Here is a 21,235-nt window from a genome sequence, read left to right on the forward strand (position 1 = left end):
TCAAAACACATACAAACTAAACTGTGTATTAGAATATTCAACCTGCAGGTGTTGGATACTTACCAAACATGAAAGCATTTAGAAACAAGCAATTATTAAACTGATGCTTGCCGCTTACTAGAATGTAGTTGTAACCTGAAAAATTACACTGAAAAACAGCACCCTCTTACTGGTTTTTGCCTGCCCCGTGTGTAGTTGCAGATGCTTAATAAGAGTCTGATACTTGTATTTCTAAAATGTCAGAACTTGCCAGCGTATCAAGAGCAAGAAAATTCGCATGCTTTTAAGTCCCGGTATATACCACGGCTGTAGAGGAAAAGGTATATGAAATTTCTTTCTAGTAACAAAAGCATTCGTGGTAACATAGCTCAGTGATACTAATTTGGTATGTTTGACATAACCAGTCATTGGTGAGTTTTTTAGTTGTGATTAACACAAACATTCTAGACTTACCCAGGAAATACCTCTGTACTTTTTCATACCACTACGTGATCTTTGTCATCTTTGTCTACTGCATTTTTTTTAAACAAATCCAGGTCACATGGATATTGATGTCCATAATTAAAGCTAAGAGTCAGAAAGGAGGAAAATGGCCTAAACTTGCTGTCACTGAAGTAATGACAAAATTCTTAACTTTGGCTGAAAGCAGGGTGGGGAAAAAAGGTTGGTTAGTCAGAGCTTATCTTGAGCAGGAAGTACTTGGAGTGCAGTGCTGTGGTATTGCTCAGTTGTTTTACCGTGATCAGCATACCTATCAAATCAAATCACTTGATAGTAGTGTCACTTTTTTTCTTAATATGCTTGTTCTTAAATGACAAGCAAAGATTTTAGAAACGTTGTAGTTTTTGCTGCAGGAAAAGAAGAACATGTAAACACAAATAGAAAATTTCTCAGTCACTTTTGCCAAATTACTTTATTTATATTATGTCTACAGATGAAACTAGATGCCAGAAAAGAGTCACTGCATCAGACATTATTACTTATACACCAGCTGCCAAGGAAAAATTTTGCCAGTAGCCTATAGTAATGTTTGGACCAAAAATACATGGATGTACAGCTTTCAGCATTTTGTATGATGTAGAGTGCAGCTTCTCTCACAGGTCCTCTGTTTCTGGAACGGTGTTGGAATCCGAAGGCTGAATGAACACTACAGGAATATTCTCGGACGTCCATCCTTTAGGAGTCCTATTGAAGGATCTTCTGGTAGCAAGAGGGTTTGCAAGGATCATGAATCTGGGATCATTTAGCATCAGTAGATTAAAATCTGGTACCTTGAATTTAACCAGCTTTGATGCTCTCTCAAAACCACCAAAGGGAGTGGCAACTCTGTAGATATTAGAGAAATAAAAGTAAAATGTGATTTTAAAAATACCTGTTTTCTTCTCCTCCCAGGAGCTGAAAAGAACAAGCTATTTTAATGATACAGATTTGGTACAATTTCTTGTTAACGTTTTCAAGCTTTTGGGAAAAGTATGCTGATTGTTTTTCTGGCAAATTCTCTTTAAGATCCAGTTTATTTTCCCTTAGATAAAGCCTTCAGCCTTCTTCAAAATTCAAATGGATGGAAAAGCCGAGGGAAAAAGATGTTGCAAGAAAACCTTGTCATTGGTGAGTCACAGTTACTAAACTTACTTTGTTGGTGGTAAGCTGATAAATCTGAAAACATAGTTCAACACATTCTCTCTAGCAGGTAATTAGTTTAGGAAGTTCTCACCCTGTTTTCTCCTATCCCCAGTTGCTTCTTCCTCCCACTACACTACATTTCAGCACCATATTGTTGTACCAGTTAGAATGTATGTGGGTTGTGCTATAAACTTGGGCCACTTCTGGGTTAAACAAAGGAGCGTTTTAAAATCCAAATTATTTGAGCAATCTGGTTTATATCATTATGCTCCAACAATTGTAGCAATAGAAGTGAGGAGGCAGTAAAGCATAATGTGAAGCAGAAAGGAACAGCCAAAGACAACAGGCTCTGGAAAGGAGGGGAATGGGTGAGGACTTCTTACAGCAGCTTTGTTTCTGAAGAAAATGTTTATGTAACTAAACCTTGAAACACTGGCTGAAATTGGCCCCTAGTCTTTGGCCAGTATTTTTCATGTCATTTAAATGTAAATGTTCCCTCAGGCGATAAGCCTGAGAAACTAAAAGATAAGAAATACTAAGCAGGAACTGACTGTTACATACATTTGCAAATATTTTAAAACAGCAGTATTTCCAAATACCTCCCATGATTCTTCCATACTTGCAGGTTTCTAGGCTGAAAAAAAACACCCTGAGTTTTTCTGTCAGTTTTTCCAGACTCCTTTGTATAAGCAAACGTGACCAAACAGACTGTGTGCTCTGCATTTTGATCAGCTGCATAACTTTGCTGGGATATGTTCTGGCTAGTTAAGAGTGTCAGATTTTAAGCTACACATGAGCACCTGATTTCTGCAAAGCTAGATACATAGTGGCATGCAGAAATGAATTTTTGTTGAAATGGGATTTCACCAGCCTTGGTAGGTTTTGTGTGTTCGATACAAAACAACAGATCTGCTGGTATATATTTCCAGTAGCTCCAAGTATTATAGCAGAAGCCCAGAGAAATTAATACCAACAGAAACAAAAATAGATCATTTGAAGATCTCACTAGGATTTTCAGCAAGATAACTATAGATAAAACAAAACCTTGGGAGAATTAAGTACACACACACACACGCACAAAAGAAACAAACAGATTAATTCAGAAAAATGAATCCGTGACCTAAAAGAAATGATACTGCTGTGTCATTACACAGATAATTCACTGAATTTCAGTATGAGCAGCATTTGTTGAAGGGGATGGTGTTAAGTCCAAAGGGTCAATCCTGTAAGATACAAAAAAATCAAGAAAGTTCTGGGCATGCACACTTATTGAAAGAAGAGCGCTGCTTTGGATTAAGCGCTGAAACTGTTTCTCAAATTTAGATAAGACAAGATTTTGCAGCAGCAGCAGCCAGTCCAGGCATTAAACTCTCTTGAGGTCAAAGGAAATTCTTTATACAAGGTGCCTGTGGTATCAAGCTTTTCTTGTGAAACTGTCTTCTAGGTCACAATGTCAAATTGGATACCGTATGATACTGATTAAAAATAATTGCTTGGTAATTGGCACAGAGTGAATGTAGTGATCTACATCTTACAGGATAATAAAGATTGTTTTAATTGCTGCTCTAATTAAGATACACATTCTCACATTGTTGTAATATTTAATTCTCATCAATATGTAAATTAAAGGGATTATCAGTATGAACAGAACAATAATAGCTGTATAAAATGCAAAACAATTCTATAGTGTAAAACTTCCTCTGTAGTATTTTTGGGTTTTAAATATGTAATGTTTCTGTAGGTAACAGGAGGGTGTTCTATGGAAATTCAAATGTCTTTTGTGGGGAAAAAAACCCATGTAGTTCCTATACAAAGTCTGGCCTCAGAGAATTATGCATTCTTGCATGCTAGGCAGAAGCACATGATGATCGACATAAATGAGAGTACAGTAATTGGCTCATAGATGTTAATTATCCTTTACAGCAGCAGTATATTTTTGTGAGCAATACCTTGTGTGACAACATGGTGTTGTAATGACCTGTGTTGTGTGCACATCAACTGTATCACTTGAGCTCTGATTCATTGTCTAGAAGCCTAAACATCATGTCTAAAAAATTCCAGTAGTCATTGCTCATAATAAGGGCGGAAATGCTGGTTCAGAGCCATAGGAAGTGGCACCAGGAAGTGTAAGAGATTGTTTAATATTCACTTTGCATATTCCTAAAAAGTAGGTGCATGATTTAACAATAGGAGGCACAACCATGTTTATTTTTAGCTGTTGTTTTAGCACGGCTTCTTTTTTTTTTTTCCTGCAGTCTTTCTTATTGAACATCATATTGTCTCAACATAGGAGACTACCTGTACTTGATTATTTGGGAAAGTCTAAAGAAATGTTTTAACTGTACTGGATTAGCACCTTCAATTACATGATTACAAAAAATGTGAGTTTCACATTTAAAAATGGGACTGTCATTCTTAGAACATTCTGCTTATTGTTAATTCTGTGCAAAAAGGAGACATAGGAGCAAAGAACCTGACCCTGCAAAATGCTCAGAGCTTCATGGTAGCTTAGTGCAAGAGCTAATGCCAATTTCACAGGATGTTTAGGTGCTAAGGAACTGGCTAAGCACCCAGCTTCCACTAATCTCACATCACTTCAAGTTAGCACGAAAAATTCCTTTGAGGCTCTGGATCTCAGCATTCTTACAATAGAGTTCAGAATCCATTAATCAATAAAAACAGAGCCCAGTCCAGATGGACTGGATTCCTGTAGTGTTTTTGAAACAGTAGTCTTCGGGAATTGAGAAAGCTGAGCAAGAATTTAGCTGGTAGGAGAGGCAGAACTAGTCAGACTCGCTTGGCTTATGTGAGTAAGATGTAGTGCTTTGTATGTTACTCATAATCTTACCTTTGACACTTTATCCAGCTCCAAGAAGCATATGGAATAAAGGTACTAATTTAACTAATATTACAAACTCCTGAACAAATGTGGATTCATGCTGTCTTTCACTTCCACCTTCACTAGGTGCTTCCACACTGGTAAAAGAGGCAAGAAAATTTTTCACCAGTGAGTAGTTCTTCAACCCTAATAGGAATTCATCTCCAAGAGAAGTCAAATGGTGTGGCTCTGTTCTGCAGCATTTCTCTGCTAGCACAGATTCATTTTTCATCCAGAAGGAGGAAGGATAGCCTGGTCTGAACAGTCTATTCAGAGATCCTCAGAACCCAATTTCTCTGATCATGCACTCTGTCTAGTGCTATTAAACCATTACTGGCTGGCTCACAGAAAGCCTTGCCTCAGAAGGCAAATGTACTTGACATTTTCTGTCACCACTTCTTCCTTCATTGATCTGCCAGCACTGCAAGATCCCTGCAACATAAAATGCGTACTAGACCCCAACTAATACCTCTATGAATTCCTTAGTTCTGATTCTGCTACTCTTATAAAAATTGCACTGCTACAGGGTCCAGAGTCACCTCTTCATTGCTGGCACTAGAAGAAAAATCTGAATGCTGTTTCGTGCTGAATATACTTTTAAACCATGCATGGATGTGTCTGTTCCAACACATCAGATGTCCCTAGCTGCTAAAGTTGTGTTGCTTTTACAGTTTGTTGTGTAACAACAGGAAAGCTGAAAGGAACCTGAATATGGCCTGTAAAGTCTGAGTGCTATTAACACTGAATGGACTGGGAAGCCTCTCAGGCCCGTTTCCTTTGGGAGTCCTATGCATCACACTTACTGTTAGCCACACCCTCTCCTGACTAATGATGACTCTACCAGTGTTTTGCAGGAGAACAAACATAATGGCACTTTATTGAATGATGAAGCGTGATAGAAAGCCTTGACTGATACCCTCACTAATAACAAAATGGTGCCATTATATTGCACGTCAATTGTTTAATACAGTATCATTTGCTTTCTCTCCAAGAGTGCAATTAAAGAAGTCGAGGATGCTGTGACCTAGATGCACAGAATGACTTAGTAGGATCTAGACACAGAAGTCCAAAGAGGTATCTCACCTTGTGCACAAAGCCCGTAGGCAGCTCTGTTCCTGAGATGCCTAATGTTTTCTTATACAAATGCTCAGATCTGCCTTTATCTTAGCTATACTGGAAGCTGTGCCTGTCTTACACTAAAGTTCATCCGTGATTCTCTAATTAATAATCTTTTGCCTAAACTTCCATGCTTGAAAAGATACATAATATGCTACTGCAGCAAGCTTTGAGCAAAATAGCACATCATGGCACTTCCACTCAAAATCCATGGCTGTTAGTGTTGAACCTCTGTGTCAAATAGTAGTATGTCTGTGACCGGAGCTGTTCTGCAAGATATTTGGATTCTCTTCAGTCTGAGGACATCGCTTTGTAAGAGTGGACCTAACTGCTCACATATAGTATTCCAGCAAAAATGCTACCTAGAAATAAAAAAATTACTTGCACAGACAGAGTAGGAGTCTTAGCCTAGACATCAGGCCACACAACTAATAGCAGAGCAGTGTAGGTGCTGTTTTCTGTTTCTGAGTCTGTTTGTTTAACGTACTGTAAGCAGTAATTAAAGGAAGTGCATTGAAAGATCTGGGAACTCAGATGTAGGCCCAGGTTTCTCTTTCCCCAAGTGAGTTTCTTAATTGTTCAGCTGGAGAAAGATGTTTATTCCCTCTAGCCCAAAGAGGTTTATTATTTTCTGTACTATGGCACAGGTCTTAATAAGGGAAGTGAAGAGTGTTCCCATCTCTTCTGTGAAAGAGCCAGAAAGCAGGTTGTTAGACCTCTCCTCAGGGTTTGACATTCCTGTAGAAATAAATCCAGGCTGGCCACATTCTAGGAAAATGCTCTTTCCAAAGAAATGAACCGTATTGTCTATACAACTTTTAAAAGAATACCTGTGACTCCTGCTCTGGTTTTGGAAAGGAAGACCTTAATCTAGCCCTGACCTGAAGACAGGCAGACAGAACTAGGTGCTGCTGGCCTTAGCAAAGAGAAATTTAAGTCATGTTTAGCATTCTCTGTAATGTTTTCTGTTGATTAGCTTACATGCAGTGTGCTGTCTGTTTTGAATCCCATAATCAGACACCCCACTCTCCTATGCATTTTTAGGAGTGTAGACAGATAAGTCATGGCTTGAAAATCCTCTCCAAGAGGTTAGTATCTTGAATTTCAATTTTGCAAATTCTCAATTTCTTTTTGAATCTACTCTGTCTTGCTAGAAAACATAAATCTGAGTGTACTGTATGTAACAGCTTTTCTAGGTCCACCAGGCATCCTTTTATTTTCTTCTGGATGTGGATATTTATCATGAGAAGGAGAGTTGAAGTGGGTTATATTTGTATGCCTTATGTTTTGAATTTACCAATTTCACAGTCTGGATCTGGATTTATGTGCCAGGTTTTAGGTTTTTATGGTGGTTACAAGGGAGAATACTGACCTTTCCCTTACATGAATGCACATACGTTCAAGAAATTAGGACTGTGGTGAGCCACAGTTCTCCCATGTCATACATAGAGAAAATCCTCATAGAAAGAAATCTGAACAGTTAGTGTTGTAAAGAGGACAACTAACAGAATATGGGACCACAGAGCAGCTAAAAATCCACAAAGAAGCCATCAGATACCATCTCAAGACACATATCCCCATTAATGGGGCGTCTGTGCCCTGTCTGATCCTACCTTTCACAGTGATGACTTGCATGCTGGACTCAGAATCTCTCTTGTGAGAGGGAGAACTGATTCTCTCTCTATTCCATGTATATGTATCTTTGGCGCTTTTTGTTTTTTTTTTTTTTTTTTTTTTTTGTGGTGGGTTTTTTTTTTCAGTTACAATAACCATAGTACATAAACTGTGCTGTTACTGTTCCAACGTTAGCAGCTGTGGCACATCTCTCTGACTTGTATTTGCTGTTTTGTCTGCTGAGAAGAGTGTGCCACACAGACTGAATTATTAACATGGCGATGTATATAGCTGTTAGGAAATCAAAATTAGCATAGTGTCTGCAGTGCCAGTTTTGATGTTGAATTGTGTAATTTTTTAGTTCTTGCACTCATAGTTGAGGCCCACCTCAATCACAGGAACACAAGCAATGTTTGTGGTATTTTTCTCTAAGGTTATATTGCCATGAGCCATTTTATTTTTCAATAGATTGCTGTCTGGCGTTTTGAGGAAGGGTGTTGGTTTGGCTCAGCTGTCTGGAACTCAACAGGGGTTATTTAGAGAAAAATTGTCCGTAACTTCAATAAATAAAGATAGTGTGAATGGTATGAATGAAAGCGAAAGACATAAGTAAGAATGTGTTTTAAAACTTTCAAAATAGTTCAAAACCCAATATTGTCCATATATCTAGAAGTACTACTGAAAGCCTTAGTATACTAGCTACTATATAAATAACTTCAGTTTCAGATCCCGTTCTATTTTAAATGTTTTTTAAGTCTGCTTGTAATGTTTTATTGGTTAATTTGTTACCAAAGGTTGTAGAAGATATAACAAATGTTAAATGCAATAAAATATGCAATCTGCTAACTATTTGGTGTGAGGGATTGGTGGAGGGATAAAGTTCATTGTACTAGCATTGCCTAAAAACAAGCCATGTGAGTTGTATTAAAAAAAAAAAAAAGTGGTTTGCATTCTACAGCTTCCAAAGTTTTGCCTGAGAGTTTCCTGATAGATCTTATGATCCTGCACCTACTGAAGTCAACAACAGAAATACTGAAAAGAGTTTGAATCATTGCTACAACCCATGTTTCCCATTTATTGAGTACACTGGATTCTGATGCTTTCTTTCTTTCAATATTTTCAACAATTCATATTACGTTCCTGGTTCTACAATTTAATTTTGGGTCCATACTTCAGAGAGAGACTAGTTTCCTCCTTAATGCTCTTGTTTGCCACTTGTAATCTGTGTGCGTGTTCATGTTTGTGCATATACTTGCAAACACAGGTGGTAGGTTTTCTGACAGCTGGTGGAAACATTTAATTTCATAGTAATTTTTCTCTGCACTGACAAATTCAGTGTCCATTCAGAATTACCTGTTAAAGCTCCTGTAGTCAGGCAGTTCTGGCTTTGCTTCAGGTTTAAAAAGTTTAGGATATAAAGCTTCCAGCAGCTCTGGATCATCCCTAATGGCTTCTATCCAGGGAGACTGATAATACTTTGGCACAGAAGTAGTGTTGAACTTTTCAGGAGGAATTTCTTTCAGTGGTCCAGAATATCCTGCAAGGTGATCAAGGCAAAACCATTATGATAATACTTTGTGTTTTCTGCTTCCTTACCACCAAACTATGTAACTAGGAAATAACATACCATCATTTATTTCACAGTTAGGCAAAATGATCAACTGGATCAAGTCACCTGGCCAAAGCTATACAGAAACAGAAAGCTGGCAGTGGGAATTTGTAACCTTTTAGATAACTGCTCCAAAGTATTCCACACTCTTTTGAGGCTAAGTTTATTTTAGTTTTATATAAATTTGTTTCTATCATTATAAGCATTTGTTTGAAACCAGGCTACAGCTACACAGCCCTTGGGCTGAATTAACAAAAAGATTTTAAAAACAACCTTTTGGTTAAAACTAGGATAATTCTATAGTCTTTGGGTGAAATTTTCCAAAAGTATTAAAAGGATTTGGGATCACAGTCATTATAATGGAGTTTTTGTCTTTGCCTCTGCCTTAGATGCTTTAAAATGTCCTACCTACTTGGTTCTCTGGTCCTTTTCATCATCTGAAAAAGTGAAGAATCAGTTGTTTTCTCTGCATAATCATCTGAGGATCAGGCTCTGATCAGAATTTTACTAAATAAATAAATTCCATATTCAGTGTGTTTTCTTCTAAAGCCAAGCACAATATGGCAGGAACAAATAGCAGGGTGAGGGAAGCCAGACCTCAATGTACAATTTGAATAATTAAAACCAGCCAGGGATTATCCAGTTATATGAATTATACTATTTATTTGAAAAACAAGGGAGATTTATTCTACCCTTTTACCCTCCTGCTACATCTAGCTCTTTAAATTAATGCTGTGTCCTCCTATAAGCTTAAAAACCCCTGTGGTTTAATATCTACTCCTTTTGCCAGACCTTTTTTGCCTAAACAAAGGCTTGAAGATTTCTATCATGTCTTAGCAATGGAAATTACCTCTGTTTGCATTGTATTTGACCAATGGATGCACAGAGGCTTAGCAGTTGCTAACAGAGTAGCATTGACCTAGTTTACATAGACTGGAAAAGGTCTGCACAAAACATGCATTGAGTAATTCTGAACAAAGAATGAATTTGTAAAAACCACAGTCTGCTCATGGATAATTCATAAACAGGAAGAAGAGCTATATCACTGAATAAATTAATTAAAACAAATTAGCCTTCTCTAGTCTTTAAAGAATACAAAATAAGGCCTTCTTGTAGCTCACTGCTTTAAATAAAGACAACAGTACCCTCACAGTTAAGGACTTAAAAAAGAACAGTTTATGCAGCCAGAGGCAAATTCCTTTTTAAGTTATTCCTCTGTAAATGTTTCTAGCACAACTTACAGTGACTTCAGATTTACATTTATGGGTAATTAAACTACAATGGATAACTTTCAGACTGTTGAGCAGAGTGTTGCATATTAGAAACAAAGGTTTGGCAAAGAAAAATCAGTATATTAATCCGGTTTTAAATCTGAGGATCTGTTTCTCAGTGTTTATAAGACCAGTAAATATAGGAGCAATCTCTCTTGATATTAATGTATGTTTTCAGTTTAAGGAGAAGTAGTACAAAAGGCATATCAAATCTTTAAAAGTGAACAGAAGCAACTGAAGAGCACCACTTTACTTTTCTGGGGGAGATTCTGATTAGTTATCTGACTCAAATTTATCCATTTCTAATAGTAAGTCCATTAAGAAATTCTTGTTGAAGATACCGTTTTATAAAGAGGTCCTTCCTCTGCTGTGAAATGAGAACTAAATATATTTAATGTCCGTAAACTCATGTATTACCTGGGGCAATGTTGTCAGGATGTGGTGGGCTCCGGGGATCAGGTGTATTAGGAGGTGTCATTGGGGCATGCTGGGGAATTCCTTCCACACTGAGGCCATCCATTGTAACACCCTGTATGGGCTCTCCACGCTGCATTCAAATAGAAATAAATATCATTAACAGCACAGGCAAAAAAAGCCTCTGTGATGCTCTGTTGAGAGTTGGAGTGATACTCCAATTTACAGCCCAGATCTGAGACCCAGGGTATGCTATCTGAAGGCATACTGTCCTGCTGTTTGGTACCCTGTTTGCTAGATAGCACTCCCCAGGATTTTCTGGCTGTTAGCCAGAAGAGGAAAGAGTTTCACAACTCTCTTACATTGGCTATGTAAGCAAAAATGAATAATTTTTCACTGTTAAGAGTGATATCCCAGCACAATTTTAAATGTCTGTATTACAAGTGTGTGAATGCTTTATTGAAAGGATTGGAGGTGGTGTGAGCTAGGTCCACAAGACTCCTAAAGCCTTATAACCATCCAGCTGAGTTGTCTGACCTTTTCCTAAATTTGGCATATTTAAATATTGATATGCAGTCTACAAAGAGAGTTCATCCCATCTGCTGCTTGCACCAATCACCACAAAATCTACCTGTGCATGTGGGCTGTGTGGTTCACAGCACAGAGCAGATCTGATCACTTCGACAGGGGGGCCTGTAAAATGTGTCTCTTGGATCATGAGATGCTAGAAGCTGTTATGGACCAGACAGAGCATCCTTGCTACCCAAAGATTCAAGAAATCTGGCAAGTTTGAGCGGTTTGAGTTTCAAAGCACCGATTCTTTAAAGCGTCTCTTCCCGTATCAGTTGCAAATTCACTGAATTTTTTGAATTGTTTTTGTTTGGGATTTTCTTTTCCTTTGTTTGTAATAGAAATAACAACTTCAGTGCAGGTCACTTTCTGGCGATTCATGATACGCTGTTATTTTCCACCCTCCTATTGGGTCATCGGTTCTAAGGAAACATCCAAAGGCTTAATCATTGTTGCATAAATATAGAATTAGAGTCTCGTAAGAAGTCAGTATCTTATTTTAGCTATGACACATAGGCTAAAAGCAATTTAAATATAGACTGGTTTAGAGTAAGAGTTTCTTAAAGTAGGAGAGCAAACAAATAATACTTGCTTAAACTTGAAACAAAAAAAGATCAAGGCAGTATGTTTTCTAGCCATCCTGAAGTATGTTAGAAAGATTAATTTTGGCAGGCAGAATCATAAAGATGATAAAGATAACAACAGTGGTGGCTAAATAGGCATTTAAGGGAAGGAAACAGAAAGCAAAGAGGCATCATTTTTTCATGTGTCAGAATGTAATACTGACTGTACGGCATGTGTTTTTGTGGGAAGAAGTAGACTAGAGGGGAACTCAGAATTTATCTGTGTAGCTTCTAATACTCAATAGAGGGAGAAATTGGGGGGACAGTATTCATAGATGGGCTTCTAAATAATAGTGTTCTAGTAATGATATTGGGTGTTCAGCAGAGTTATTCAGATTTTTTATATGGGATTTCTTTTGTGCAGATTTATTTTAAAAAGGCAGATTTATCAAAACTCAAACGTGATCCCATTTGATCACTATGTAATTTAATTTCTGTTGAGTGAGTGACCAAAGAAGCTTGAAATATCTGCACCATAAAAAAAGAAACGTAAAAATTTTTCTTCTATGACACGGGATATTAAGACATACTTTTCTGCCCGAGTAAAGTTAAGTTTTTGTATGGGAAATGTAAAGGCCACAGAATTACAAGTGTATTTACCATAAAGTCAACAAAACATGGAGAATTCCTTCTTCAAGAAGGGAATAAAAATATTTTAGGGATTTCAGCTGTGATATTGGAAATAATGAACTCAGCTCCAATAATAGCCTCCCTGACTGTTGTGAGATCTCTCAACATTTTGGTTAGCATGGGCAACGGTAAATTGCAAATGCCTCTCTTACTGTCTGCTCCCAAAGCCTCCTTATGAGATGCAACTAGACAAAAAGTTTACTTAGAGTCAACAAATGGTATTCATTTTATTGTTTCTGATTAATTTACAAGTGTGTGTGTATTTTCTTTAGTAAAATTTAACATAATATGAGTAAGCCCTTTGGTGCTTTGCTGTTCTGATTAATAAATTAATTCTTTCCTATTTGTACCGATACAAACTTTAGATTATATCACAACAATACATTACATATAGTTACTATTTTTCTTATCCCAAGTGACGATTAAAGAATTGAGTCAAAGTCTTTGTAAGGATTCTGTAGGGGTTGGATGCTAACACAGTCATAGCACCACCTATGCAATGATTAGTTGTGAAAGCTTCAGGGAAAGAGAATTCTGTTTTACAAGAAATATTTCCTAGAGTTTAATAATAATTAACTTTTGTAGCACGTATTTCTTTTAATCTTCAAAACAGCCTAAAAGTACTGGGACAAATTCCGCTTCTTTAGTCGCGTAATTTGTATCTGAAATCAGTGGGGATGCATACATGTAACTGAGAAGCAGCATTTAATACAACACTGGAAGTAGAGGGGCTGCTTGCATGCTGTATTAGACTGGGCATAGAGTATTCATGTTCAAATAATTAAACCTTGCAGCACATTGGAGAGTTAGGTAAAATTTATGAATGTTGTAGTCCCTATTTTCAGAGGTTAAGCAAAAGGTTTAAATATTTTGCAAAGGCCACAGATGATACCGGCGCCCGGTGCATTTAGTTCCTGCCATGAGGATTCCCAGGGTATCACTAATGCTTTAACACAATTCCTGCAGGACTAGTTTGAAGAATATCTGTCAGTCAGTGACAAGCTCCATCCTTTTTCTCCCTGTTGCGACAGGCAGGCCAGAAGTGTATTAGTGCCAGTTGTGAGGGTCATTTTGTTGCCTGGGAACCACGTTGAGACCAAAACCTATTTTAATAAAAATACTTACTGCTTGCATGAAACAGACTCTTATTTCTTCCAACCTTTTGAATATCATTAAATAGTTAATTTTCATATTAGCTAGTTCATTTTCAGTAGTCAATGAGCCAATTGTTAGAGGCTAAGAACTCTGATCACTAGTAACCTGAATCAGATTTGAATGAGAATGATTTGAATCTGATGTCCTTAAGTATTAAGGCTTTCAGATTTTTTATTTGTTTGTAGGAGCTCAGTAAAGTACAAATGTCTCACTTCGTGTTAGCCTCATTCTAGTATAGGATTTTGCTTTTATTCTTCCTGAAACTACAAATAAATCATGCACAATGTGTATTGTGAGCAGAAAAGGAACCCCAAGCTAGTCTCACTGTGTTTCATCAATAAGTTATTACAAAATACTCACATTTCTTGGCTTGTTTGCTACGTAATGATAATTTTCATATGTGTATTTGTCCGATCTCCGCTGACGTCTCTTGAAGAGTCTTGCACCTCTGTTGCTGAGTGTCGATAGTTCCTCTACCATGATATCTCGGGGGGTGCTGACCTTTTTTCCAAGGTTTAAGCTGGGTGAGACTGCAATACAATGGATAAATACATACCTCTGTTTTTCTTAAATGCCTGATATTGCATACCCTACACCTGAAATCCAACAACATGTTAATGCATACTTATCTAACACATAACATAGCTTCATACGGTGTTAGTGAAATTAATCATTCTTCCAAAATTTTGGAGCAGAGTATTGAACACCACAAACCCGTTTTTTCGAAGATGCTAAGTACCTCAAGCTCCAAATTTACTTCAGTTGAATGGCATTCAGCTGTTATCAAAATCAGGTCTATAATGTCCTACACACCATCTTAATAGCAGGCTGGTAAAAACTGGCTTCTGACGAAACCAGGAACAAAATTCCATCTGAGCCCAGTGTTCCCACGTCAAACCTTCGGTTAGCTTTGTGTGTCCTGCATTGGAGAGATGAGCAGGTAACTCCTTTTAAACATACCTACCAGTTTCTTATTGCTTATAAACATTTTATTTTCAATTATTCTTTAATATTCTGCTTGCTTTTGAAGTCCAGGGTGTGTTTTGTACTTTAAGAAAAGTTTGCATTAGAAAGTATGTATTAAATAGTAGGTTTTAACTATTTTTAAAGAAGCTTTCAAAATAAAGCTCAAGGTGTTGAAAAAGAGAGCCCTAACAAAGAATTACAACATGCTTCTAGGAAGTGATATGTTTAGAACATTTTATTTCTCTCTAAGAGGAAGCTGAATTACTAGATGCAATATTACTTTATTCACTGCTTGGGAAAAATTCCTTCTTTGTTCAAATCCTGGGCAATTTGAAAATGAAAATGTATAAGCAAGGGAAGAGGAGATCAATTGGGACTGTAAATGGGAATTCTGAATAGCAGAAACTCTCCTAGTCATCTTCATGGTAATGTTCTGGAAACTGGGATGCTGGTGGCAATGAGCAAGCTGTTGCTTAGTGACTGAACTCTCTCACTACATGTCCTCAACTTATAGATAAAGCTTAAACCTTAGAATACAGTAACTTCAACACTGAACAAACTATTTTCTACTGATTTATTTTTGCTTAGAAGTTTGTAGAATTTGACAAGTGTAACAATAATTGGATCACAAAGTAAAACCAGAATTTTTAAGAAGTTAATTCCTGTTGCCACTTACTTTAATTTTTATCATTTTATTAATTGAAATTGTTCTCCTCAGTTGTTCATGAACTTCAGGAAGAAAAATAGGAAGACGCAGTGTGCTTTGAGAATTATATCAATGGTCTAGTATGTTTCTTTGATCCACTTATTCAAAGTCACATTCTGTTATTTCTTTAATAATAAGACATTCTATTCTTCACATATTCTTACGGCCTACAGGATTTAAAATTCTGAACTTTGGCATATACTTTAATGCATTAAAATGAAATGAAAGCAAATTATATGTAAGACACTGTATCTTGCTTCCAGAGTAAGCACACATAGGAAACCCAGTTTAAAATTAACATTACAAATTAATTAACTGCAGAAGGTACCTAATGTCAAAGTTAATATTGCATATGCAGAGTTTCATTTTGAGTAAATGGCATGTTCAACATGGCATATGTCTCCTAGTAACTTTATGTTGGAAAAACTGTGTGATTTGCTGACGTTTAGGAAAACTTAATTGAGACAAGTATATTAAATATTTAGCCGAAGCTGTATAGACAAGAGTTTTCCATGTAGTAAATCAAACAAGTCTGTGGGCCCTGGGGTGCATCACTGTTGATCCACTTCTGTTCATACGGATTTCAATTAATGTTTGCAATAGATTTAACTGGAGCAAGAGCAAGCTAACTGTATCGTGAGCCAGAGCATGCACTTCTGCTTTAAAAATAGTATGCACAAAGAATCCTAACGCCCTCTTGTTATTTAAAAGGTAACTACAAAACAGAGAGTTCTTAACATGGAAGAAAATGACTCAGCTTGCCCAGTGTAGCCATATCAGTGACAGATAGTGGTGGGGTTTTGGCTCTGGGGTTGAGATAAGTGCACTAGTTATTGTCCTGTGACCTGAAATTTAGACCGACAAGTCATATTTTGATTTTGTAATTTCTGAAGATTACTCCAGGGCTATGGACTGTTGGATGGTTTTATATTAGTGAGGAGTAAGAAATGTACCCCTCAAATCAGCAACATTTTCATGTAGAAAAAGCTTTTCTTCGTTCTACACAGAGTGGGTAGTATGCACATCCTCAGAGACTGGGGTGCCAAGGTGATTGCAGATCTGTCCAAACCACTCAGTATTCTTCTGGGACATGCTGGATGTTAACTATTTTGGGCCTTGCTGTTCCCTTACATACGTACTGTTCTTGTTAATGTTAACTGAAGGCTCCAAGGTACTTTGTAACCCACAGTTGTGTACTATTGTGAATCCAGGCAGCATCCCAAAAACATAAGTGTGAAGTTCATTTGAATCCCTTGCCAACTAAAATCTAATCATCTGTCTAGTTTTATGATGTGTCTAGGGATTGTTTCAGTGTCAGTGCAGAAAAGGTGATGAAGAATGAGAATAGGAGGACATTTAGAGGATGATAGAAAGCGAACATCAATGTCATAAATGGACATTGTAAATTAATACTGGAAGTTTAATTCAGAGTTTAATCCTAATCTTAACCTTTTAGCTTCCTTTCTTAATTTGTTCCTGCCAAGTCCTTCCTGTCCTGTGCTTAAAATCATAACAGACTGTTTTTAAATATGATTTATATAGTTCCTCCTCCATTCACCGCCTAATCCCCCTTTAATCCTCCAGTTTACAATCTTCTAAATACCTTAATCTGGATTATAAATTTTAATAATGAATATCAGATAGTATGTTTGTTGTAGTACCAGAAATAAGATTTTTTAACTATATCATGAAAGACGGTTAATCATGTAGCTACTGAAGAATGCATTTAAGAAACAGTATGGAACTGGACATGAGATTTAAATGTAATTGAAGGCTCACCTGATGAACTCCAAGGACTTCCTTAAACATATATATTTACATACATGTTTACCTCTAGCCAGTAGCCTTAGAAATGTTATGATTAGTCCAAGTCTGCCAGTGAAGAACCAAGGGGTTGGGGAGATCACTACACCCACACACTGATTTACTACAGTCTGTCTTCTGAGACCATGAGAGGGTTTACAGTTAGTGTCTATTCCTGCAGCATTTTATGATGTGTCGAACTTCTCTGAAACACAAGGTCACATCCCGTGAGCCAACAGGAGACGTGGACTTTCAGTCATTGCCAGTCTTGCCTAGAGACTGGTAATCTTTGAGACTCTCATAAAAGCTTGGCTGATTTTGTATCTTATCAACAAGTGTTTCTGCTATGAATATCTTTTAACAAGGAATTTGAGATTCACTGTTTACCTGAAAACATTATAATACAAAGAGGGCGAAACAAAAATGTAGTAGGTATGCTTTCTGTGTGTCAATCCAAGCTACCAGCGGTTGCGCTGCAGAATCTTCTGTTAACTGTTTACCTCTGTTAAGAGTGGGGAGTTTCATAGGTCTGTGAGACTGCCTTAAACAGTACATTTAATTTTTACGTAATTACCAGGTGCAGAACCTTCATTACTAATAGCAATGCAAAACCCAGAAAGACAGCAGTTTACCCTCCAGATGTCAGGTTAAGCTTGTTGAATTAACAACTGGGGGAAAAATAAAATGTCAAAAATCAATAGAGCTGAATTTAGTAATTAAGAAACCAGATTTCTCCTTATTTTTTCCAAAAATTGTTCAGATTTGGTCCCAGAGACCTAGCGTATACTTTGTGTGATTGCAGCTTTGATTATCCTTCTGTTTCTTAACTGGTTTCACTGAGCTTGTACAGTTATAAATTTCAGACTCTTTATCACACCCATTTAATGAAATTTCATAATTTTTTTTAACATTTAAATATCCCAGGCATCCAAAGACGATGGAGAAGTAGAATGTACACTTAAAGAGTTAGTATTGCCTTCAGTGGCCACATACCACAGCATATGTTGTAGGATAAGCTGTCATGTCTATGTGTATGAATCTAAACTTGACAGCAAATCTGATAATACATAAATAATAAAAAGGACAGATTATGTGAGGCAAATGCCAAGCATCAGCACAGATTATCCAATAACTCCAACGATTTCAAGGACTGTATGGTAGATTTATTAGTATTGCTATAAATAGTAGCAACATTTACCATGTAAAATGCCTGGTTCCAAACAAACATATGAAAGGCTTTTTTTTTTTTGCCCTGAAGAGCTTATAGGCTATTTCAGGCACATATGGTACTTGGGTTTACAATACGAAAAAAAAAAAAAGAGTTGTAATGAAATCTGTAAGGGTAGACTGGCTTTCAGACTTAAGTGTGTGTGCAGTGGAGAATGGAAAGAGGAAAAAGGTGTTTGCTTAGGAATAGAAATTACAGGAAAAAAATATGGAAATACCAGGACTAGGACCAGGCACTGAAACTTGTAGCTTCTTTTCCTAAAAATCTTGTGTCTCTTGTCCTACTCTTCCTGCAATCACAATGGTCACTGGGTGAGTACAGAAACCATCCCCAAATTCTTTGGAGCAAAAGCCCACAAGAAAGTTTTTCAGTACTGGAATTTAATGTTCAGTGTTTTATCGTCTGTGAGTGGTATAATTCTCACAAATTCTAAATATTAATGGAGCTCCCCATTTTTTCAGTGAGGCTTGTGGGGTGCTTATCACTTTAAAAACATTGATCGTTTACATACATGGTACAAAAAGGCTTCATGGGGAGGATTGGAAGGATCTCCAAAAGCATCCAGCACATACCTAATGAAAGCCAAGCAGATTTGTATTCCCAACTGAGTTAATTGCTTCTTAAGGTGTCACACCAGAAGTGTAATTTTAAGAACCTGGTTTAGAAGCTCATAGAATCATAGTATCATAGAATGGTTTGGGTTTGAAGGGACCTTAAAGATCCGGTTCCACTCCCCCTGCCATGGCAGGGACACCTTCCACTAGACCAGATTGCTCAAAGCCCCATCCAGCCTGGCCTTGAACCTTCCAGGGCAACTTCACTCTGTGCAACCTGTTCCAGTGCCTCACCACCCTCATTGTAAAAAATTCCTTCCTTATGTCCAATCTCAATCTGCCCTCTTGCAGTTTAAAGCCATTACCCAAACTACCTTCTCATAAATGTCTGCATTTTCATCAGTGCAACAAGAGAAAAGTAGAATTTCTTCACATAGGATTAATTGGTGGATGTGCATTAGAGAGAATTGCCAAATGCTAGTAAAATTTGTTAGTTACAAAGATAAAGTTTGAGAGGAAGGAACAGAGATGTAAACATTTGTTTCAAAATTTTTTATCATTCATGTAAAAAAGCAGAGTGAAACAGAGCGAAAAAAGAGGATACAGATCAGCATGTTTCTTAGATGATAGCCTTTTAAAATGGAATGAAGTCATGTTATTAACCCCAAATAATATTCTGAAAGGCTATCCTAGCAGAATGTACATCAGCTGTTAGATTACTTCATTCCTCCACAGCAGTTGTTCATCTGAAAATAGCTTTCAAATGAAAAGAGGCAACTACAAAAGGATTAGTTACCATAGGCAGCATGATACTCCCACAAGATTATTTATGGCAAAACACCCAGAGACAAAGCTGTAAGAGAGTTAAACTCTATGATTAAAAAAATATATCAGGGAGGGCTAGAGGACATTGCATATACAGTAAGCTGGGTTCAGCGCTATACCATTTCTGTGTATTTCATCCATAATGGCTGATGCTTGTTGTTTCCTCTCTTTGACCATGGCAGAATGTGATAACATTGTGATTTTCTGATAGGATTTTTCCTTGCTGAAAAAAAACAACACATTTTTACATTGTTGAGCCAGCTTGCACAATTCAGCCAACTTTAATTTCTAATAGCCCCTTTAGAATGGCTGAATAATGAAGTTAGTTATTTCTGATTTAGAAATACTGCGCTTCTGATTGTGCAAAATGCACTGGCAATTCTTGCTTGCAGGCAGATGCTAGAACATGTTCTGATGGATAGAAGATTTGAAGGAATGGACTTTGAGTTGGCTGCATAAATTCTGTAGCAAAATCAGTGTCAGTGGTCTAGGCCTTCTCACATCTACACGTTATATTAAAAGATGCAAATCATAACTAATATTTTAATTACATCTTGGTTTATGATTTCAGAAATGTTACATTTTGACATTTCTTAATCTAATAAAGAATTTGAGGAACTAAATGAGATGCTCTGGCACCTTTAAAGAAAGTGCATTTCTGACTAAGTAAAAAAATAAACATCTTTTTAATTGCAGAGTCAAGAGGTTACATAAATGTCTTTTATATGACAGTTTGTAGGACAGACAATGTCAAAATATTTCAGGAAGCAGTACACTTACCCTACTGTTTTGTTGTGCAGAAAAAAGCGATCTCAACCCTTTAGTTGAAGCTTCGGGAGTTAGTTATGTATGGGGGTGACCTGCCTGGTCCAGGATGGTTTCTACCCTTGTGCTTGGATCTGCATGGTACCTAGTACCGAGACAAACTGGGGGCTGATCCTCTTCAAAGGGATTGGCATCCAGCTGACATCAACTAGTTATATATAGAATCAAACACTCCAGCCACTCATATCTTCCTGGCAAAAGAAGAGAACAGAAAAGATACAACTGCACCCACAACAAAGAGAGTTTATATCCCTTTCAGAGCTTATTGGAAGATTTAATGGAATGCTCCCTTCATACTCGTACAGATCATCTCCTCATCACCTCTGAGAATAATAATCTCTGTGTTATAACGAGGAAAGAGACATTTAAAAATAAGCTGTTAAATATATGGATGGGCAAGACTATATCAGATGAGAATGGCATGGGCTAATCCTTTAGTGAAAGATGAAACCATGCTTCAATATTAGCTGATGGCTAAAGTCAGTGACAGATGGCTGATACACAAACTCTGTTCTGAAAAAGAAATGAGAATTTTTTCAGTATTATATGTGGTAGGGAGCAATTGCTCAAGAAGCACATGCCTTCCAAACTGTTATTCAAAATCTCTTCATTTTCTTTGTGCATTAGGAACAGAAACCTGCAGTAACTGGAAATTTAGTAATATTCAGCATTCCAGGATACTGTTGTATCAGTTTATCAAAGAAATGTGTGATACGTGGAGCACAGATATTTCATGACGGTAACCAACTTCAGACAGAAAGAAACAGAGGCAGAAGGAGACATTCCCCCCTTACCCTCCTGTCTGAATGCAGCTAGCTGAATTAT

At 37.1% G+C, this 21,235-nt stretch overlaps 1 protein-coding gene across 2 annotated transcripts; it reads right to left on the reverse strand.

Moving 5' to 3' along the window:
* Window positions 1-894: 894 nt before the first annotated feature.
* On the reverse strand, window positions 895-20,516 carry MYOZ2 (myozenin 2). Of its 2 annotated transcripts, XM_009472359.2 has the most exons (6): window positions 20,366-20,516; window positions 19,705-19,808; window positions 13,864-14,033; window positions 10,529-10,658; window positions 8,585-8,768; window positions 895-1,326 (listed from the first exon to the last, which is right to left on the reverse strand). In XM_009472359.2, the coding sequence occupies exons 2-6, from the start codon at window positions 19,778-19,780 to the stop codon at window positions 1,095-1,097; spliced, it is 792 nt and encodes a 263-aa protein (XP_009470634.1). In that variant the 5' UTR covers window positions 19,781-19,808; window positions 20,366-20,516; the 3' UTR covers window positions 895-1,094. The 2 variants fall into 2 exon arrangements, with proteins under 2 accessions (XP_009470634.1, XP_087593124.1); XM_087736998.1 differs by lacking the exon at window positions 19,705-19,808.
* Between the last annotated feature and the right edge of the window lie 719 nt (window positions 20,517-21,235).

Source organism: Nipponia nippon, unplaced genomic scaffold, assembly GCF_047370975.1.
Source record: "Nipponia nippon isolate SJK-2023a ecotype South Korea unplaced genomic scaffold, ASM4737097v1 scaffold_6, whole genome shotgun sequence".
Lineage (NCBI taxonomy): Eukaryota > Metazoa > Chordata > Aves > Pelecaniformes > Threskiornithidae > Nipponia > Nipponia nippon.